This window comes from Odontesthes bonariensis, chromosome 1 (genome assembly GCF_027942865.1).
Source record: "Odontesthes bonariensis isolate fOdoBon6 chromosome 1, fOdoBon6.hap1, whole genome shotgun sequence".
Taxonomy (NCBI): Eukaryota; Metazoa; Chordata; class Actinopteri; order Atheriniformes; family Atherinopsidae; genus Odontesthes; species Odontesthes bonariensis.
In genome coordinates this window covers 803,901-826,955 of record NC_134506.1, presented here as the reverse complement: position 1 = coordinate 826,955, position 23,055 = coordinate 803,901, and the positions used below count along the sequence as shown (strand labels likewise).

General features: G+C 42.8%; 1 protein-coding gene across 3 annotated transcripts in view; it reads left to right on the top strand.

Annotated features, from left to right (window-relative positions):
• Positions 1 to 21,585, top strand: part of cemip (cell migration inducing hyaluronidase 1) — a 259,435-nt gene extending 237,850 nt beyond the window's left edge. For all 3 annotated transcript variants that reach the window (XM_075451606.1, XM_075452951.1, XM_075452260.1), the window contains exons 25-29: positions 8,664 to 8,868; positions 11,035 to 11,121; positions 15,685 to 15,842; positions 16,081 to 16,181; positions 16,923 to 21,585. In XM_075451606.1, coding sequence (XP_075307721.1) covers positions 8,664 to 8,868; positions 11,035 to 11,121; positions 15,685 to 15,842; positions 16,081 to 16,181; positions 16,923 to 17,050 — 679 coding nt within the window. In that variant the 3' untranslated portion in view covers positions 17,051 to 21,585. The remainder of the gene's footprint in view (positions 1 to 8,663; positions 8,869 to 11,034; positions 11,122 to 15,684; positions 15,843 to 16,080; positions 16,182 to 16,922) is intronic.
• Positions 21,586 to 23,055: the final 1,470 nt, after the last annotated feature.

Below are 23,055 nucleotides of genomic sequence, written 5' to 3'. Positions count from 1 at the left end.
GCCATCACCGCACGTCACCTGATCTCACCACAACACACGGTGAGAAGGAGACAATGGCAGTTGCACTGCTATCAAAACTAAATGTTACTTCGCCCCTTTGATAGCCAAATGAAAAGGGGGAACCAGACAATCTGTAAAATCTGCGGCAAAACGGTTCAAGTAAAACTAATTTAAGGGCTCACCTAGCATGCTACCATCCAGCTATTGAGGCGCGGTTACCGCCGCCTCCTGCCACAGAGTCGCGGAGCAGCTCATGTCGGGGCTAGCCGACAGCTTGGAGTCGACGAAGCCTTTGCTCGAGTCGCCACGTACAGCAGAGACGGTGACAGACATAAACGCCTAACAGGCGCTGTTACACGGGATCTGGTTGACCTGCTGAAGTCACTGAGAAGCACGTCGGCAACCGTCCCGAAGAGAGCCGACCGACCTGCACTCACTCACTCACTCACTCACTCACTGACTCTCTCACTCACTCACCCACTCACTCACTCACTCACTCACTCACTCACTCACTCACTCACTCACTCACTCACATTCATTCTCACTCACTCACTCACTCACTCACTCACTCACTCACTCACTCACTCACTCACATTCATTCTCACTCACTCACTCACTCACTCACTCACTGACTCTCTCACTGACTCACTCACTCACTCACTCACTCACTCACTCACTCACTCACATTCATTCTCACTCACTCACATTCATTCTCACTCACTCACTCACTCACTGACTCTCTCACTCACTCACCCACTCACTCACTCACTCACATTCATTCTCACTCACTCACTCACATTCATTCGCACTCACTCACTCACATTCATTCTCACTCACTCACTCACTCACTGACTCTCTCACTCACTCACTCACTCACTCACTGACTCTCTCACTCACTCACTCACTGACTCTCTCACTCACTCACCCACTCACTCACTCACTCACTCACTCACTCACTCACTCACTCACTCACTCACTCACTCACTCACTCACTCACATTCATTCTCACTCACTCACTCACTCACTCACTCACTCACTCACTTTCATTCTCACTCACTCACTCACTCACTGACTCTCTCACTGACTCACTCACTCACTCACTCACTCACTCACTCACTCACTCACATTCATTCTCACTCACTCACATTCATTCTCACTCACTCACTCACTCACTCACTGACTCTCTCACTCACTCACTCACTCACTCACTCACTGACTCTCTCACTCACTCACTCACTCACATTCATTCTCACTCACTCACTCACTCACTCACTCACTCACATTCATTCTCACTCACTCACTCACTCACTCACTCACATTCATTCTCACTCACTCACTCACTCACTCACTCACTCACTCACTCACATTCATTCTCACTCACTCACTCACTCACTCACTCACTCACTCACTCACTCACATTCATTCTCACTCACATTCATTCTCACTCACTCACTCACTCACTCACTCACATTCATTCTCACTCACATTCATTCTCACTCACTCACTCACTCACTCACTCACTCACATTCATTCTCACTCACTCACTCACTCACTCACTCACTCACATTCATTCTCACTCACTCACTCACTCACTCACTCACTCACTCACATTCATTCTCACTCACATTCATTCTCACTCACTCACTCACTCACTCACTCACTCACTCACTCACTCACTCACATTCATTCTCACTCACTCACTCACCCGCACACTCACTCACTCACTCACATTCATTCTCACTCACTCACTCACTCACTCACTCACTCACTCACTCACTCACATTCATTCTCACTCACTCACTCACTCACTCACTCACTCACTCACTCACTCACTCACTCAGTCGCTACCTGCAGGAGGAGCCCATCGACCCTAAGAAAACCCCCTGGCATGGTGGTAAAACAACCAGGAGAGATTTCCCCTTGCTCTGCGCAGTCGCACGCACGTACACGTGCGTAACAAGCTCAACCATTGGAGAGGATTTCATAAGTGTGTTGTTATTCATGTACAGCACTTTGTTTCAGCCACGGCTGGGGGAAATTCTAATAAGTCAAGTAGCTCAAAAAAAAAAGAAAAAAAAGAATATTTACAATGATTGTATATTAACAACAACAATAATAATACCAATTCTAATAAAAAATACTACTACTAACTATTAATAATAATAATAATAATAATAAATGACTAAATAAATTAAAAAAAAATCAATCAATAAATGTGAGTAGAACTCAGCAGTCCCTGTTAAAAAGCCTTATGGCTGTGGGAACAAAGGCCCTCCTGAAGCTCTCAGTCCTGCAGCCTCTCACTGCAGCTGCTCCTCTGTCCTGCAGGATGCTGTGGAGAGGATGTTTATTATTCTCCATCACAGAATCTAACTTCCTCCTCATCCGTTTCTCCACCACAGCACTGAGAGGGTCCAGCCTTCTGCCTACAACAGAACCAGCCTTTTTCACCAGTTTGTCCAGGCGCCTACAGTTTCTGTCTGTAGTGCAACTCCCCCAGCAGACAGCAGCATAGAACAGTGCACTCTCAGTGATAGTGTGATAAAACATACTCATCATATCACTGCAGACACTGAAGGACCTGAGCCGTCTCAGGAAAAAGAGACGGCTCTGGCCCCTCCATAAAGTTGAGTTGAGTTTTTAACATTGCAATGAGTTTAGTAATTTAGTAATTAACAAACAAATTTGCTAGATAGATAGATAGATAGAGAGAGAGAGAGAGAGAGATAGATAGATAGATAGATAGATAGATAGATAGAGAAAGAGAGATAGAGATAGAGATAGACAGAGAGAGAGAGAGAGAGATAGATAGAGAGAGAGAGAGAGAGAGAGAGAGAGAGAAATAGAGATAGAGAGAGAGATTTTTTTTTTTTTTTTTAAATCAACCTTTATTCCTGGTTCTTCTATCTACAGTTTCTATCTACAAAACAAGACAAAAATAAATAAATAAACAAACCCTAAAGACAAAACAAAACAAACAAAAACAAACAAACAAAACAAAAACAAAAATAAATAACCCTTAAAAACAAACAAACAAACAAACAAACTTTTTAAAAGTTCAGGATCAGAGAGTGTCCTCTGACTGAGCACAGGACGTCCTTCACTCCCCACATGTTCATGAACTCCTGGGTTCTTTCCGTCAGTTTATAAAAACTGAATTCTACTCTTAGCCGAGCTGCCAGCAGCCCAGTCACCATGGCCACCACGTCTTCTGACCCCGGACCTCTGACCCTGTTTTTCCTGGTCTTCCATATGGCCAACTTAGCTGTCCCTGAAATAAAATTAATCAGTTGGTGGACAGACTTCTCTTTGGGACGATATTGTGGCCCAAAAATAAAAAGACCAAAAGAAAACACCTGACCAAACCCCCTAAACCACCTCTGAAGGTGTCTGAACAGAGCCTCTAATCTGGGACACTGGACAAAGAGATGGAAGACTGTTTCTGACTGGGAGTAGAAAGGACAGCCGTCCCCCGTGTTCGGATCAAGGTGCACCAGATACCTGTTAGTAGCTATGGCCCCGTGTACAATCCTCCACTGGAGGTCTCCTGTCCGTTTGTTGACAGGAGGTTTGTACAGGGACCGCCAACAGCCCTTCGGGGAGGATCTCACGCCAAAGACCTCAGTCCACCTCGACACCTTCACCCCTGCCAGCGAGCGTAAGTTTAAGACCTTAATGCTGAGGAAGTAGATGTCTTTCTTCCCCAGAGTCTCAAAGCCTGTGGACTCTGTGGTCTTCAGACTTAGCAGGTCGTCCTCCTCCGGCTGCCATTGTCCCACCGCTGGAGACACAGCCAGGGAGGGAAAAACGTACTCACATTCATCATCCCATTGGTCAGATAGAGTCCGGTTCTCAGCAAACGCCCTGAGACCTGTTGGCAGGGAAACACAGACCTCCTCCACCAGCCTGAGCAGCACTCTGGTGGACCTGATACATAGCAGGTCTGCAAGGTGAGGGACGGATGCCTTCATTAGATGGCCAAGTTTCACCAGTCCAGCCTCTCTCAGCCGGACTCTCAGGCTGGCAGAAGACAGGACCTGAGAGGTGATGGCAATGTTCCCAAAGAGTGGCTCTTCAAAAATCCACATCCCCGGTTTAGTCCCAGTCTTCCGTTTCGATGTTAAAATCTGCCAGGCCTGGAGTACCGACCAGTAGAAAGATGTTAATCCAGTTAAATCAAGAGTCTGAGGCTGGACCAGGAACAAATGTTTATCATAGCCGAGTCGTCCAGCTGTCCTCAGCAGGAGACAGGCTGTGTCCGTCCATGGCAGACCAACAGTATAGAGCAGCCTTTGGGCAGTCTGCAGTCTGAGTGCTGCAACACGAGACGCGATGTCCACCAGTCCTTGTCCCCCCTCCTGCACCGGCAGATACAGGACAGCAGCTCGAGTCCAGTGCTGCCCAGACCAGAAAAAATCCACAATCTTTTTTTGGATTTCCTCAATCAGGCCTCTTGGTGGAGGTAAGACAGTCAGCCTGTGCCAAAGGGCCGAGGCGACCAAGTTATTAGCAATGAGGACCCGGCCCCTGTAGGAGAGCTGAGGGAGCAACCATTTCCATTTGGTTAGTCCAGAACACCCTCCCAGTTCTTCCTCTCATACTCCTCAGTCCCTAGAAAGACGCCTAAAACCCTGAGTCCCTGTCTTCCCCAGCCCAGGTCTCCTGGTAGCTTTGGTGTCTGTCTGTCTGTCCACTGCCCGGTTAGTAAAGCTTCACTCTTGTCCCAGTTGACTTTGGCAGAGGACGCTTTCTGGTACAGTGTGAGGCTTTCTGTCAGGTTGTCTATGTCTGCCTGGTCCCTTGTGAACACGTTGATATCATCAGCATAAGCTGATAACACCAGTGGAGGGCGCTGAGGTAAACCAGGTAACAGTATTCCTTTTATTTTGGACCTGAGTCTACAAAGGAGGGGTTCAATAGCTAAAGTGTAGAGCTGTCCAGAGATAGGACAGCCCTGTCTAATCCCCCTCCTCACCTTTACTGGACAGCTCAGTCCTTCACCCACCTTCACCAAACAACAAGCATCTGTATACAACAAACCCAGCAGTGACAAAAACCCTCCACCAAAACCAAAAGCCCTTAAAGTGCTAAAAAGAAAACCATGATCCACCCTGTCAAACGCTTTTTCCTGATCCAATGAAACCACCCCGATGTCAAAACTATACAATTTACATACATCAAACAAGTCCCTCATTAAAAACAAGTTGTCCATAATGGACCTGTCCGGGACACAGTAGGACTGGTCCCTGTGGATGATCCCGTCCAGCACCTTTTTTAACCTGTTGGCAAGCACCTTAGATAATAGTTTATAGTCTGTGCACAATAAAGCCACAGGTCTCCAATTTTTTAAAAGCGCCAGATCCCCTTTTTTGGATTCCCCCTGAGTGTCCGCACCGCAGGGAGCTGAACACGGCGGGATGGCTCCGGCTGATTTCACCAGAGAGGAGGCAGGCGGACAGGGAGACACAGACACAAGACCGCGGGTCTCTCTGCTGCCTCTGTCCCCGGTGGTGTGAGCTGCTGCTGCTGAGGGCAACACACGCACCCACAGCACTTCGTACATCTACTCGCAATAAAAACTGCACTGAACCCAACGTTTTATATTTCCAAGCGACGTCCCGCGGCACACATCGAAATTTGCCGTGAAGAAAATCCTTCAGCTGATTTGCAGAAACTATAAATACTTATACCAGTCAGAAATGATGCTATTTGATAGCTAGACAAGCTGTGAAAATGTTCTACGTGTAGCATACCCCTGTACTGAGCTGGTCTTTGATGGCTAAGACTGATTTGGCTGCAGAGCCCGGTTAGTTTCTATCCAGGCTCTTCTGTTAGCCAACCAGTGGCGGCTCCTGATATTTTATTTAGGTAGTGCAATTTCCAGTCTGTGAAAGCTGCATCAGTGTGCTGTGCGACGCTGAACCGATTGCACTGATGCAAACCTGTTGTGTTCCCAAACAGGAAATAAAATGTCCAATCGTCCAGAAACTCCTTGTCTTCCTTAAATAAACACAACGCAGAGTCGAGGGGTTATTTGGTCTGCCAAATAACCAAAGTGACTGCAATTTCCCCCGTTATGTCCATAAGTACCATAAAAGTCCATAGGACTGAGGTATATTTGTCTAGGTAGCATAATTTATTGTAATAATTTTTAATAATTTTTTGTTATTTTTTGCATAATTTGCCAATCAGTTAATATTACACCTTAACCATTATTTATTTATTTTCCTCATATTGTCCCAGGATTCTATGAAATAAGTAAACACATAAGCTCTTAATGATAAGATTCATTCAATTTTCATTCTAAAGAATGTAATTAAAACTAGAAAATTTCTGAAGAAATTTAGAAGGGGCCTGCCAAAGTGTGCGTATCGCTCAACCAATCACGGCTGCTCAGGAATGGTTCGCAAGACCTAAAGAAGAAGCATTGAAGCCTAAACGGCATCAAAGCCGTTTAAATTTAAAACTGTCCCTTTAAAGAGGCGAACTGTCCCTTTAAAGAGGCGAGCTGTCCCTTTAAAGCGGCCAACTGTCCCTTTAAATGGGCAAAGGACTGTCTGGGCCACTAATAGCCTTGTTTATATGGTAATTAATCTCCCTCCCCAGCTGCTGCTTCACTAATTATATGAGACTCAGGCTTCTCAGAGCCAAAAAACCTCTACGAACAGATGCTTCCCATTCGGAAACCGTAAGAGCTACGGAAAAAATTCTCGCAGAATGAGCGAGGGACGCCTTTGGACTTCAATATTCCCGCGTTTCAGATCTGTAGCACATTCACAGTGAAAGCACGGATGAGAGAAAGAAGGGCTGCAGGAGCTGCTGAGATTCTGAGAATTGGATGAATTAAAATGGGGATTTGAGGTCTTTGAGCCCCGACATCACTTTGCTCTGAGGGGCTCTGAGAGCAAACGGTCAGCCCTAGATGAAATATGAAAACATTTTATGAATCCCAACATGCGTGCCTATATTATGACAGTACATAATGGCATTGGAGCGATATTTGTAGGCGTGAGGGCGATTCGAAAATGAATCTGAGGTCAGAACTCTTGCTCTTCCCACACTCTAATGAAATGGCAGTTGTGCTCTAAAAATTCAAATTTTGCAGATTTTGGCCAAAACTTTGGGTCGCTTGGAGGCATGCTGTGGGAAATCCGTAGCAGGTATCGACATGGCGTCTTCACTTCTGAACACAGCACGGACGTATCTACAAACTGACATTTGAATGGCGTTTCTAGGTTAATGCATTATGACACAGTAACTGCTCAAAATTTTGTTTTTTTTTATGATTTTTCCAGGTCATCCCCCTGTTTATTCCTAGGGGGGCTTTGGGGGGCTGTTTTTTGCTTATTACGTCGCCATGGTAACTCCAATCTTCAATAAAAGTAATAGCCCGCGAAAACTCATCGAGCCGGTCGTTTTGATATATATATTGTTGGGATGTGCGGGCCCTATGGACGGACGAATAAATATAGCCTACCTATAAATAAATAAAGAGATACGTTTTCAATGTTAAATCCCATAGACTTTTGCCAACGGAATAGTAATAGGTGCCTTGCCATGCATTTGCATGGAGGCCCCAATGACAGCATATAAATCCAAGTCAAGTGTTCATTGAAGTTTTGGAAAATATGACTTAGAAAAGCATAACCAATAGTCAAACATGGTTAAGTGCAGCTTACCTATGTGAGATTTCTCTCTTTTTTAAATATAATACTGCACCATTAACAATGAATGTGTCATTATACAGTCTGCTATCATTGTCAACATTATATAAAAGATTTAAATCATTACAAGTCAATGACTGAGCACAAAAGGTTAAGTTATTTAGCTACATCAAATACTAACTCGAAAAATAGCAGGGTTGGTGGAGCCCTCGGTTTCATCTTTGCCTCGCAAGGCGAGCCCGAAAATCCCACAAAATTCTTCCAAACTTCCTTCTCCGCATTAGTACGACGACTAAAGGGAACTTCTTTCAGAGACAGTACCGTATTGTTGCACTCGACACTCGCCATCTCGCCATCTTCTTCGTAGAATGTTTTTTTTATTTTTTTTATTGATAACCACAATGTTACAACAACAACGTAGAATGTTCATGGTCCCGCGCAACAGACATATGACGAAAGCACGTTGTGCGTCGTTTTTTGCGAGCACATAAACCCTCATAGAAAATGTATTGGGAGCATGATTTTTTTTAAAAACTGACGTACCATTCATGTCAATGGGAGCTTCCTGGTGCAAATTCGACCCTGAAAGAAATCGCCCCAAATGGTCGTGGCAACACCAGGCACGACCTTAATCTGATTGGACAATGACATATACAACCAGTTTGCCTACAGTAGATCAGTCCCGCCTTAGCTACTAGATTAAAAAAAAAAAACAAAGAAAACTCTGTGTTTGGTAGTGCGTCGCACAAATAGCCCCTATGGAGGAGCCGCCACTGCAGCCAACTGCAGTAGGTACTCAGGTGTACTTTAGTGGCTATGGAGAACCATCTCATACAATTTAATCTCAACAAAACCTAATCATTGTCACAAAATAGAGAAGATGAATCAGTTCATGTCAGTGTGATTTTAAACAGAATGCAGGACTGCCTTCTCCCTTCCCTGCAGCTTTGGGACGAACAGTGTGTCCAACACCTGATGTCTTTTGTGTGTTTACTGCAGGCTGCTCTTCCTGAAGGTAAAGGCCCATAATGGCAGGGAACAGTTTGCTTTCTGCTCTATCAAAGGCTGTGAGAGGGTGAAGATCACAGCCATCATCCCAGAGGGAAGCCCCCCCAGCAACTGCTTGGCCCAGGCCTACCCCAAACATGCTGAGCTGCCTGTTGTAGATGTCCCCATGCCAAGAAAAATACCCAACATCAGGCTGGTGAGCACTGTACTCAAAGCTCTCCAACTACTTGCTGTTCAGACAATGTTCAGGTACTCAGATGCACAGAAATAAACACCAAGGTAAGATTCTGCAGAAGGGATGCAGGGCAATATGTAATATTGTTGAATTTTGTCATGATGAAATGACTTGCTATATAAATGAAAAATGGTCCAGTATAAAGTAATCTCTGTGTGTTCCACTTCTGTTCCTGTGCATGCTGGTTAGCCGTAGAACAAGAAAAGAAGCAGAACTTTCTCTAAGTGCAAAGCAGCTGTCAGTTGGTCACATGCTCTTGTCTTATTTCAAGTCAAAATGTTTTTTGCAATTAGAATTATTTGCGTGATAATAAGAGAATGTATGTGATGTCATCAGACAAGTGACTATACTCGGGTTGCTCTGTGAGTAGCAAAAGGACAGCTGACTGTTTGATCGGCTAAAATACAGAAAACATATCTGAAATGTTAAGAGTCGGAAAGAATTCAGCTTTTCTTTTTACAAAATTGTAAAAATTGGTTGTCTGGTTTCCATGGAGACAACAGGAGTCCAGGCTCAGAAACATGGATTTGCAGAGAATTCTTTGTGTCTGGTATGCTAGATTTTTGCTAGATGTCAGATTTTGGTAGTTAGATGCTACACAGTCGAGACCTCCTTAGAGGGACATAACAGGCCGATTCTGTAAGGGACATTTGTACAGAAGGTGAGGGAAGATTTGAGATTATCTCCAAATACATTCAAATGTCATGTAATTGCTGGCTGAGGGCATCTTCAGCACCAAGCCCAGGACATGAGCACGCTGCAGTGGGTCTTTGCCTTCTGAGGTCAGACAAAAACACTCTTTCTTGGACTTGTGTGAGAGAAATAAATTGGTCCGTAGTCACTGAGGGCAGATGGGTGAGATATGTTTAATTACAAATGGTAAATGGACTGTACTTATTACTTTTCTGGTCTAGTTGACCACTCATATAGAATGTCTCAGTCTACACAGAGTTACAGCTGCAGTGTTTTTTTCTCTATCGCACACATTCACACACCGGAGGACAGAGTGGGAAGCCATGTCAGGTCCAGGTTCTCCTGAGCTACAGGCGGGAGGAAGAGCAGCCAGGGTTAGGGTTAGGGTACTGAAGCAAGGCAGCACTGGAACTTTCTCCTGACTCAGGCTAAGGTTGAAGAGGTGCGGTAGAATCCCACCTGGCTGTTCTGCACAGGACCCTGGGGCTGCAGGACCCTGGGGCTGCAGGACCCTGGGGCTGCAGGACCCTGGGGCTGCTGGACCCTGGGGCTGCAGGACCCTGGGGCTGCAGGACCCTGGGGCTGCAGGACCCTGGGGCTGCTGGACCCTGGGGCTGCTGGACCCTGGGGCTGCTGGACCCTGGGGCTGCAGGACCCTGGGGCTGCAGGACCCTGGGGCTGCAGCCTTGTTCTGGCTCAGTCTCTCCTGCTGCTTCTTCACCTGACTGTCAGAGACAAACCGGCCGGCCGGGGAGGCAGAGGAGCTTTCTATGTGTCCTGATGTAGGGGGAGATGTTGGTGAGGCCGTGAAGTGGACGCTGACATTCTGCAGGTGTGACAGGGAGGGTGTGAGGTCTGTGGAGCTGGAGGCAGGGGAGGAGCATGCTGAGTGTTGATCTGAGCTGAAGCTTCAGCTCATTTGCTCTGTCCAGGCTTCCATCAGTCTCATCCTTGAAAGACACAACTTGAATGTTGGCATAAATTGCTTTAAAACCTGTATATACCTTTTAGCATTGGGTGTGACCTCAGTACAGTCACATGACATCACGTGCACACCCTCTAATGTGCATCCCTACTTTGTAGGTCAGAAAACAACAATTAAAAAGATCGTCTAACAATATCATAATTGCACTAATCTAGATCACTCCACAAACAGTGAGAACAAAGAAAGCTAAACATACCTTTTGGCGTATTTTCATATGGTAAGAACTTGGGTTGGTGTGCTTTACTTGTCATACCTTGTAAGCATACTTGAACTAATGCTTTAAACCTGGTAAATATGCAGTGTACCACGGTAATGCTCTGCTGTGCCCTTATTTACACCATTTTCTCTTGGCTCCTGTTTCTTCTTCACTCTGCTGAATCTCCATGACCCCTGCAGGATCTCAGATCTAACTTGGTGCTTACATTGTTCCTTTGCTTGTGTCCCCTCAGCACTCACCGGAGCACTTCCTGGAGGTCAAACTGGAGTCGTACAATACTCGTTTCTTTCACATAAAGGAGGACTTTGCTTTCACTGAGGTATTTTTTGTCTCAGACAGATGGCAGAAAGGCAGTAACCTGATTGGGGATGAAATAGATGTCAAAGTTTGCACTTGATGTGGAGAAGCCCATTGCTACCTGATGTGAGAAATTGGTTTTGATGTGTGGAACTCTCCCACATCGGACAACCCAACACTCAGTGTAGAAAAAGTATTTAACCCGTTCTGCAAATCTTCTTCACTGCATGATAATGGAATGGGGTTTTAATACTTTATCTGGCGACTATCTGGGGTAGAAAATAGACCTTCGTACGAAAAAAGTGAGAGAAATTTAGGATAAAAATACGAAAATGTTCTTGCATGAGGCCCAGTGTCTTTAGCTTGTATCATTGTTCTTCTTTTGTTAGATGTATTAGCATTCTGGGATTCACCATACATCATTATAAAAGGAAAGTCAACCCTCTTTCAATTATAAAGTTTTAAGTATCAGACATAGTTAAATATCATATTTTCTGACCAGAAGGTAAATCCAAAATCAAATGAACAACAATGCATGACATATCACACTGTGACATTATTTATTGAACCAAAACTGAGACAAATGCAAAATACAAAACCATCTTCAGCAGCAGTGAGCTGAAGTAATGGTTTCCTGTGGGACGTCATCAGTCTCTCTCCTGGTTGAGGAGGAATCTCGGCCCACTCTTCTCTCCAGCGCTCCTTCAGCTCATTGAGGTCTGCAGCATGGGTTTCTGCACAGCTCTCTGAAGGTCCCAGCACAGCATCTCAGTCAGGCTGAGGTCTGGACTCTGACTGGACCGTTGCAACACCTTGATTCTTCTCTTCTTCAGACATTCTGATGAAGATCTGCTGCTGTGTTTGGGATCATTGTCCTGTTGATGAGCCAGTTTCAGCCCAGCTTTAGCTGTCAGACAGATGGCCTCACATCTGACTGTAGAACACTTTGGTATCCAGAGGAGTTGATGGTGGACTCAATGACTGCAAGGTGCCCAGGTCCTGTGGCTGCAGAACGAGCCCAGATCAGCCCTCCACCACCGTGCTTGACAGCTGGTGTGAGGTGTTTGTGCTGATATGCTGTGTTTGGTTTCCTCCAAACATGCTGCTGTGCATTATGAGCAAACATCTCCACTTTGGTTCCAGAAGTCTTGTGGTTTGTTCAGATGCAGCTTTGCAAACCTAAGCTGAGCTTTGCACGGTCTGAGCCTCAATTCAATTCAGTTCCCTAGCTAAGGAAACCAACAGATTGCATTGAAACATCAAAATTCTTCAAATTAATCTCCCGAAAAAAAAACTATATAACCAATAACACCAGGCCAGAGATACCTCCTGAGAAAGAGAAATACAAGTTAATGGCAACAATAATGTCATATGTACATAGCAGCATAACTATGGGATGTTTCAGGATCACCTGAGCCATCCCTAACTATAAGCTTTATCAGAAAGGAAAGTTTTAAGCCTGGTCTTAAGAGTGGAAAGGGTGTCTGCTTCCCGGACATTTACTGGCAGCTTATTCCACAATAGAGGGGCCTGATAACTGAAGGCTCTGCCTCCCAAACTGGCAGCTGGTTCCACAGAGAGGGGCCTGATAACTGAAGGCTCTGCCTCGTATATTGGATGGAGCAGTTTTTCTGCATCACTCTGAGACTCTGAAACCTGTTTTATATGTGAGTCAAAGGACATATCCCGGTAAATTAATATATATACAAATATAAAATACCTCCAAGGTTCTTCACTGTTGTACTAGAAGCCAAGGAAATACAATCTCGAGTAACTCAGTCAGACAGTTTCTTCCTGAAGCGCTCTGGTTTAAAGTCAACAACTTCAGTTTAAAATATGACTTAAACCAGCCTAATGCAGTTCCTTTAATCCCAATAACATGTTCAAGTCTGTGTAATAAGATACTGTGATCGACCGTATCAAATGCAGCACTGAGATCCAACAGGACAAGCACAGACACAAGTCCGCTATCAGAGGCTAAGAGGAGATCATTGGTAACTTTCAGCAGTGCAGTTTCTGTGCTATGATGCACTCTGAATCCTGACTGAAACTCTTCAAACAGATTATTTCTGTGTAAATGATCACAAAGCTGAGCTGCAACTATTTTTTCAAGAACTTTAGACATAAAAGGGAGATTGGATATAGGTCTATAATGAGCTAACACTTCTGAATCAAGAGTAGGTTTTTTAAGTAAAGGTTTAATTACAGCAACCTTAAAAGTCTGAGGTACATATCCTGTCAACAAAGACAGATTGATCAAATCCAATATGGAAGTATTATTAGGATTTTGCAAAGAACTGGATCCACAATGCAGACTGAACTTCAGCACCGAAGTTTATTTAAACACAATAGGAAGAAATATTGTCCTTGGAGGTCGAGAATAGGGAGGCTGGATGCTGGAGGACAGGACAGGAACTGGTGAGGCAGGAAAAAGAGCTGGCTGAGGCGGAGGAGCAGGACACAGACTGGGGCTGAGGGAGAAACAGACGGCAGGAAGTTAAATCCTGGACAGTAATACCAAAGTCCAACTGTTAGGCATCAAAATTCTGTTCAAAAGACCAGAGGCCGGGTTGTAGGTTACAACGTGAATAACTGACAAACTGGCGAAGACTGGAAGAGCAGACCGGGCTTAAATACAGGAGGTGAGAAGAGGCAATCAAGGAGATCAGCAGCAGGTGGTAGGAGGAGACAGGAAATGCTAGCAGCTCTCACATTGACCAGCTTGACAAACAGGAAACAGACAGACACAAACCCAACAAGTGTTGATTGACGGAAAAACCTCTTTGAACAGTCTGGTTGGGATTGGGTCTAAAACACAAGTTGATGGTTTAGAAGAGACTATTGCTGTTGTTAGTTCAGAGAGATCAACTGGGCAGAAGCCGTCTAAATACAAAATTTGTTCTAAAGATACTTCTAAAGCTGCTGTACTTGATGATACATCACTGATAATAGTGGGAAGGACTCCATCAATCTTCTCTCTGATAGAAACAATTTTATTAATAAAGAAGCTCATGAAATCATCACTGCTGAGAGTTAAAGGAATAACTGGCTCAGCAGAGTTCGGACTCTTAGTCAGACTGGCTACAGTACTGAAGAGAAACCTGGGATTGTTCTTATTCTCTTCTATCAATGATGAATAATAAGCAGTTCTAGCTTTACGAAGGGCTTTCTTATACGTTATTAAACTATCTTTCCAGACTAATTGAGACTTCTAAATTAGAGGAACGCCACTGTCTCTCCAGCTTTCTTGGGATGAACTTGCTGGGATGTCTACTCCTGGGAAGATTGGCAAATGTCTTGAATATTTTCCACCTGTTAATAATTTTTCTTACTGAAGGACAATTGACTGTGGATAGTTTGGAAATGGCCTTATAACCCTTCCCGGATTTATGGGCAGCAACAATTGCTTCACAAAGATCATTGCTGATGTCTTTCCTTTGCGTGTTGTGTTAACTCAAGGAGGCATGCATGCTCCAGACCAGCAAACTGCCAAAACTTCTGCATTTATAGAGGTGCTCACACTTGCTGTTAATCACTTATTCAAGTGCATTTGATTAGCAGCCCCTTGCTGCTACATACTGTCATAATTCCTTTGAAAGCAAGGGTGGACTTTTTAGGGTGGAGTTTTTTACACTGCTCCTGAATTTTGTTATAATGTCACAGTGTGATATGGCATGTGACCAAGGGATAATCTTTTATCCTTACGCATAAAATCATAGAATGGAATGAACATGTACTTTCTTTTTCACAATTGTAGATTTGAACATATTTACTCAGTAGGTGAGTTTTTAGGTTCATCATACCACCCCTGAATTTCATTAATCCATAAACCATCAAAATTGTCATATTTTTCTCAATTCTTTGCCCCAGAGTTTTAGTTATAGACCTAAAAGTGTATGGAATGTGTCTGTGTCCAAGATCACGTTAGTTTAGTTTTACCTTACAAGAAAATATACTTCTACGCGCTACTCTGGTATCAATGTAGAAATCTCCTGTTGACTCAGTCGGATGAATGTACTTTTATATTGATCCAGGGGTCAGTGTATTGATGTTATTACAGCTTTAATGTAAAAACTAGGTTCTAATTCATATAGTTACATCTTCAAACCCCTAACCCAGGTTTAGTTCAGAAGGAAGAGCAGTCACCCATCAATCGGATGGTTGGTGGTTTGACTCCAGCTTCACTTGTCAAAGCGCCCTTGGGCAAGACACTGAACCCCACGTTGCCTACCGATGCATCCATTGGTGTATGCATGTGTATGAATGTGTATGAATGTAGTAGGAAGCACTGTGTAGCTGTATAGACTATGATGTGCTGTATGGCTGAATGTGGCATGTAGTGTTAAAAGCGCATTGAGTGGTCAGCTAGACTAGAAAAGGGCTATGCAAGTACAGTTAATTTATCCTTGTGTATAACAGGACATCAAGTTTGCCATTTACAATGTAAATGACAAAACAAATCTTCCAGTATCTCTGTCATTTTTTGCCTTCATTATTTATTGTTAATTCTTCAAAGATCAAGTGTACAGTGCTAACATAAGGTAGATCCCTGAACACCTCTGATTGGCTGCCTCTGTTGTGTCAGGTGAATGGCAGAAAGTTATACCAATCAGAAGATGGGTTGCAACTGACAGTCATTGATGGGCATGATGGGAAAGTGGTGGAGACCAAAGGCTTCAGGAGCTCCATCCTACAGGGCATCCCTGCACAGTTAGGGAATTATGTCAATGGACTGAGGGATGGGTAAGAATCTGCTCCCCTGCTGCCCAGCTCACATTCCTCAGGTCATATAATTTTTTTTTCCTTTTTGGAGGCTTTCACACAAATTGAATTACACTGTCACATGACAGTTTTATGATTAGACAAATGTATTTACAATCATTTAAAATGACTTATAGCTTATATATTAATATAAACTATTATATTAATTCATATTAATTGGAAGACTAATGGTGATGGTTGTCTCTTACTTTTTCATTAGTTCCATTGTCCTTATGACATCTAAGGGCCGTCTGCTTGCCAGAGGACCCTGGACCAAAGTCCTGGAGAAACTTGGAGCAAACAAAAGCATCAAATTAAGAGGTAAATGATATCTCTACTATGGTCTGACACAAGTATGCTCACAGATGTATCATGGTATGATCTCCTCATCCTTTACTATTAAATGAGAGATTTAACAAGAAATACTTTAGAGATGCATTCAACTTTTGAATGTATCATTGGCTGATAATGGGGTTTCATGTATTATTATGTACAAACTGATTTATTGGTCAATGTGTGAATGAAGACTTTTTCCTGTAAGATGGGTCAACAATCATTCATCCCAATGTTACAACAGCGAACCTGGCCAGCTGACCACCTAATCTGTCTACACTGAAATAATTATTGTGTCATAAAAAATAAAAAAATAATTGAATGGAAAACAGCAGGACATGCCACACATAGGGATTTAGACCTTAGTATCTATTGTACGTACCACACGCACGAGTTAAACGTTTAAACACAGTTACTCACTGAGATAAAATAAGTCTACAGATTCAGTAGAACAGACATTATTGTTGTATTGGTGATTTCAGGGTACAGTCAAAAATAATGACCAGTGTTCATTATTTTCTGCTTCTGATCATTGTACTTTGTACAAACTTCCCCAGTAGTGCCACCAGTGGAATATGCAGCACCTGCTGGTAGTATTTAAACAAAAGTCAATCTATGTGAGCTAATTCATCAAAATGTAAACTGTAAAGGTTAATGCACCAGCCTTTGCAGGAATCAGCCTTATGACACTGAAGTGTCATTCTTAAATATAATCTGGTCTTTCTGCAGATAAGTTGGCATTTGTAGGATTCAAGGGAACATTCCACCCTGATTGGGTCAATCTGGAGGTGAGCAGCAACCGAGCCAAGGTCCACCAGGTCTTACCCGTCCCTGTTGTCCACAAGATGAAGCTATAAATCAAAGGCTGAGTGGAGAATGCAGCCAAGGAACTATGTAACCATGTCATCCCAAGATACTAATGCACACACCCAGGAAAAAATGCAAGCACACACACACTTCCAGCACTGCAAAGTCAGTTGCTCCGTTGGTCCAGGTCTGATCTGGTCCATGTGATCTGGACCTCTGCAAGATCCAGCACTGCTCATGCGCCGGCCACGATGGACATATTTATTACTTTGGCTGAGAAGAGCCAATGGTGAGAAATGTGGTTGATAGTGATAGATAAATGTTTGTGACAGAGCACTCCCTTTTCCATCTCCAACAACATTTTAATGGGATGCTACATTAGATTATTAGCTTAAGCTGACTTTAGATGTGGTCAGGTGACTGCTGGGATGTGAAGCGTTACATGCACCAGCTAACGTGAACATGAATTCACTGGCATGTTATCAACAGGCTGTTTACTGATGTCATTAATAATACTGTACCATCAAAAATTGTAACTGACTTATTTCTAGATACTCTTTAAGACTTTTAGCCTAGAAACCAGTATTGGCCTATGTGCTAACAGGCTTTTTATCGGAAACTTCTGCACAGCAAGAATGATGAAACTCGCTTGGTCTTACTGTTGGATAATGTTGTTGGACCATGACCAGTAGATACTGCAGGTAAGGTCAGGCTATGCTTAGAAGAAATGTTTGGAGCTGCATTAACATTTCCATTTCCACTCCTGACCCTATTAACCATTTAGGGCCAATCTGATCATTTGCTCCATAGAGGTGAGAATGGGGGAAATGGAGCACCAGACTACACGCTGTTGCTGTGAATAGTTAAGTGAGTAGAGGATGGACTGATTTCCAAAAGGCCTTTTTGATCACCGTTGGTGGCAAATATTTGGGCAGCCCAAAAGATTTGAGTTAAATATAACTTAAAACCATCTCAGACCTTACTTAGCTTGTTCCAGCTATGACTTGTTGACAGTGATCATTAGAAAAAGGTCATTCTGATGTCAAGCTTTACAGAGACTCCTAAAAGCTTCTCCCAACAATCAGTGGCCTTAAAGCAGCTGCTAAAATGACTGATGTCCATAAAGCATGATAAAGCTATAAGATGGTAGAAAAACATTTCCAGTGAGGTGTTTCCTCAGTTTTTTGTGCAGTTTAGAAATGTCAATCATCAGGAACGGTGGAGGTCAGGCTTGGCTCTGGAGAACATAGGGCCAGATTTACAAATGGTTTGCTCCTGCCATAAATCCTTTTTTGTGTTTCAAAAAAACTACTGTTGTGCAGAGGTAAGGTAGTATCTTATTTCAATTCAATTCAATTCATTTTTATTTATATAGCGCCAAAGACAACAAATGTCATGTCAAGGCTAATAAAGTCCAATTCAAGCCAATTGGAATTCAATTCATTGTAATCATTTCATTTGTATTTATGAGAGATTCCCTTTCAAAGCACAAAGTCTGGGGCAGAGAGTGTTTAAGTGAATCACTGATACTGCCATTATTTAGTGCCAATAACAATCATGTCTTATATTGCATTAATAACAGCTCATATATAATCAGGAGGAGGTGCGGCAGGGAGCGTGTTGGGGAGAGGAGACAATCTCTCAACTCCTTTTCATCTATTTGGAAAGTCATGGTATAATGATTGTCAAGACACATTATTTTTAAAAAACTTTAGAAAAGGTATGATAACCCGAAGGGTATCATGATTATAATAACATTAATGATAATTATGATAAAAGCCCTGTGATGGACTGGCGACTTGTCCAGGGGGAACCAATGACAACTGGGATAGGCTCCAGCCTATATATATATATATATATGTATACAGTATATTGTCACATATTAGAAAGTTGACTTTGTGCTGACAAACTCTGGGAACCTCAAGTAAACCTGCAGTTTGGGAACGAAGTGCTCTGTTAGGAAAATATCTTACAATGAGATCTTTAAGATATGATGGAGCTCGGTCATTAAGAGCTTTATATGTGAGGAGAAGAATCTTAAATTCTATTCTGAATTTAACAGGGAGCCAATGAAGAGAAGCTAAAACTGGAGAAATATGATCTCTGCTGTTGGATCAGCTGAAGGCTTTTCAGAGAATCTGTGGGACAGCCCAATAATAAAGACTTACAGCAGTCCAGTTTGGATTAGAGCTGTGCAGCAAGACAGTACAATTGGAGGCAAACCCCCCACATATGATGTGTAGCTGTTAAAAAAAAAGTTGTGATAGTGACCATGCAAGGTGCTGAAACAATTGCTTTGGGTCTTTTTCTTTTTGGATGTAAAAAAAAGTAATACTCGCAGAGTAGAGATATGTTATCTTAAGTTTCTTCTGGAAATCAGTTCAAGTTTTACTCACTGAGTGAAGTGAGTTAAGGCATTTCTTCCTGGGGTACCCAAAGTTTAGCGTGCCACTGAATGTGGGCTTAGCATGTTGCTGACAAACCAGTTTGTGGTCTGCAAATTTCAACGTAGCTGCATCTTGCTGCTTCTTGAGAAACATGTTAGTTTTATCAGTGAGCAGCAGTGTAAGAAGGTCGACAGGATTTTTTGTGTGCCAGGACTCTAACTATTCTGGCAGGTTTTAGTGTGTGGACTATGGTCCTCCTGCTTGATTCCTAAGTGAGATGTAAAATCAGTCTTGCGGGGTTTGACTAACATGTGGTTAAGTTTGTTATATGACTACATAGAAATTGATACAGCCTCCTTCTACTTGCAGTCAAATGCAAATATTCAGTGTAAAGAGGCAACTGTGTGAAGAAAACACCTCGATTAAGGTACAATCATCAAATCTGATCATCTTCATTCCAGAGTTTCTCAGTAAAATGGCTCTCTGTACATGGTCATGGACAGATGGGTGAACCCCTATGACAGGTAATATGCAGGTGTCTAAAGGAAAAATATTGTAAACTGTTGCAACCAGGAGCCAGGTGCAGAAATGATGTCTTCTCCAATGCACACATTGGCAGTTCTGAAGGAGAAATGTTCACAAAAATGAGTACTTTTTCTAATACACTCATATTTAACAGTGGCTTCTATAATACATTGCTGCTGTGAATCATAATTCAAGTCATTAATACATTATTAATCCTCAAAGTGAGATCAAAGAGGAGAATGAGTATTCAGAGTATTCAGACTGCAGGGTGGCAGCTGGTTCATGTGCTGATTCAGGCTTTGCCAGGATCCATGTGTGCATCTGCGTCTTCCTCCTCATCTTCTCTCTGAAAGGAGGCACGACCTGAGAAAGTCTTCAACTGGTGCAGATAAGCCAGAAGTGCTTCTTTGTCTCTCTGTTTCTTTTGTACTGCTGGATCCTGTAACAGCTGATGCTTCTGTTTCTTCTTTCTTTCACCATTTTCTCTCATTGTCTGAAGGATTCCAGAACTGAGACAGCAAATAAAACCGATCTAATTCTCTCTTCTTCTCTGAGGAGAGTGAGTTTAACATTCATGGATGCGTTGCTGTCATGGCTGTTGAGCTGTGTGTTTTCTGTGCCAATAATTACTGACAGGAGTGTTTCACTTCTATTCATGGCAAAACGTGGAAACCAGCTTTGTACACATGTGTAGTTTCACAATTATTTCAATTTATCAAAGTGTTTTATGAATCTGGTGAAAAATGTGTGCTCATTTCTGTCTTTGTGTGCACGTACTTTGTGCATCTGGCCCCTTGAGTGTTGTAATACATCTCTGGGCATGAGGAAGAGGAATATTTTAGTTTGACCATTAGCAGTTTCTTTTTCATTTGGTCCAGAGCTAAAAGATTGTTTTAAACAAACACACCACAGTATGTATGATAATTCTCCCGCTCTGTTGTTCTTCATACTCTGCACTGACATCTGACACCAGAAGTAAACTGAACTCACTATTATTGCGAGTGTCTGGATAGAGATTTCTGACCATAACACCTGGAGACTTTGCTGTTTCATTTGCTGATAACTTCATGTTGGGACGCTATTTTCATGTCAGTGTTTGTGATCCATCTCTTTGTGTTTTACAATAAGCCAACAAGAATCCATTTTTTAAAAAGAATAAATCAAACACTGATTGATTAAATGGAGTATTTAAAAGTGCAATTTCCCATCTCAAAATGATGTAGTAATCTTTGTTCTGATCTGAAAACGTGTCTTTTTTCAGAGCTGTAATTTAGTGTTTTCTTTGTTTAATATGTTTCTGAAAATCCTCAGATTACTCAAAGATATATTTTATACTTTATTTATTGTACAGGCACAGTTTATCAAAAACTACAAGGGACGTGTTTGGAATTGTAAGGTTACTACTGTCTTGTATATATTCTGCAAGTACCAAACAGACAGCATTATAGCTCCATTTAAAGCACTTGTATCACACGTTCATTGCATAGAAGTGACTGCTGGTGCACTTATCTTGTTTTAACTCTACAAAAAAGGATGTGTATATATTTCACTTGTGCTTGCTCAGTGATTACACTTACTTTCAATTTGTGTGTGCAGAAATAAAGAATGATGAAGAATTTCTGTGAATGCCTCTGCTGTGACAAAGCAATTAAAGAGCATTTCATTTGGATCCACTGGTTGTCATGTCTGTGGGTTTTTTGCCACGTTTTTAGTTTCTGTTTAAGTTCTTAGTTGTACCATGTTTTAGTTTTTCATGTCTTAGTTTAGTTAAGTTTTAGGTTAAGGTCTTGTTTTTAGTTTTGCCATGCTATGCCACCACAGTCTTTCTCCTGCCCTGCCATCAGCTTCACTTCCCCCGCCTGTGTTTTTATATAGCGCCATATTACAACAGATGTCATCTCAAGGCACTTAGATATTATAGTCCAATTCAAGCCAATTGGAGTTCAATTCATTTAAATCCTAATTAATTGAAAAATAATCCAATTCATTCATATAGAGCCAATTCAAAAACTATTTCCTAGCTAAGTTAGCCAACAGATTGCACTGAAACTCATCTTCTTTTCCGGTCCAATCTCCCGTCCTGAGCGTGCCTGAGGCGACTGTGGAGAGAAGCGACTCCCTTTGAACAGGAAGAAACCTCTGGCAGAACCAGAATCAGGAAGGGTGGCCATCAGAACCAGAACCAGGAAGGGTGGCCATCCGCCTCAACCAGCTGGGGTTTGAGAGGACAGAAAAGAGGGGACAACAAACACTGTAACACCATTCAAAGGATATCTGTTGGAACAGGGAAACACGAGTTAATGACCACAAAAATGTCACATATACATAAAGAGAGTAAAGTGAGGAAAGATGTGACAGATGAGGCCCCCCAGCAGTCTGGGCCTATAGCAGCTTAACTATGGGATGTTTCAGGATCACCTGAGCCATCCCTAACTATAAGCTTTATCAAAAAGGAAAGTTTTAAGCCTGGTCTTAAAAGTGGAAAGGGTGTCTGCTTCCTGAAGCCAAACTGGCAGCTTATTCCACAGAGAGGGGACTGATAACTGAAGGCTCTGGCTCCCAAACTGGCAGCTGGTTCCACAGAGAGGGGGGCCACGCTTTGCTTTGCTGTAAGACGTATTGCATCACTTCCTGTTACCTTGCTCGTGCACTGTGGAATTTCTTGCTCCGCTTGGACTACTGATAATCACTTTATTTCTATCTATAACTTACACAATTTTGCATAGTTAAACTCTATAGCTTACCGTTCTGTTCTAACACACTCCTACAGATTTTTATTCTCACTTTTTAACGGTGTGTCTGGTTCTCTAGCGTAGCATGGCTACCGGTTCTCTCCCTCCATCTCCTGTTTTCACCTGCTCCGTGTGTCAGATGTTTAGTTACTCCTCTGCCTCCTTTAGCGATACTGGTACATGTAACAAATGTAGTCTTTTTGTAGTTTTGGAGGCGAGGTTATCTGAATTGGAAGCTCGGCTCTGCACTGTTGAAAATCAACCGATAGCGAGCCAGGTCCCTTTTGCCAGTGTGGAGCCACCTAGCGTAGCTAGCTCCATTACCCTCCCCCTAGCAGAACCTGAGCAGCCAGGATTACAAGGTGGCTGGGTGACTGTCAGGAAGAGGCATAGCTCTAAAGTCAAGCCCGT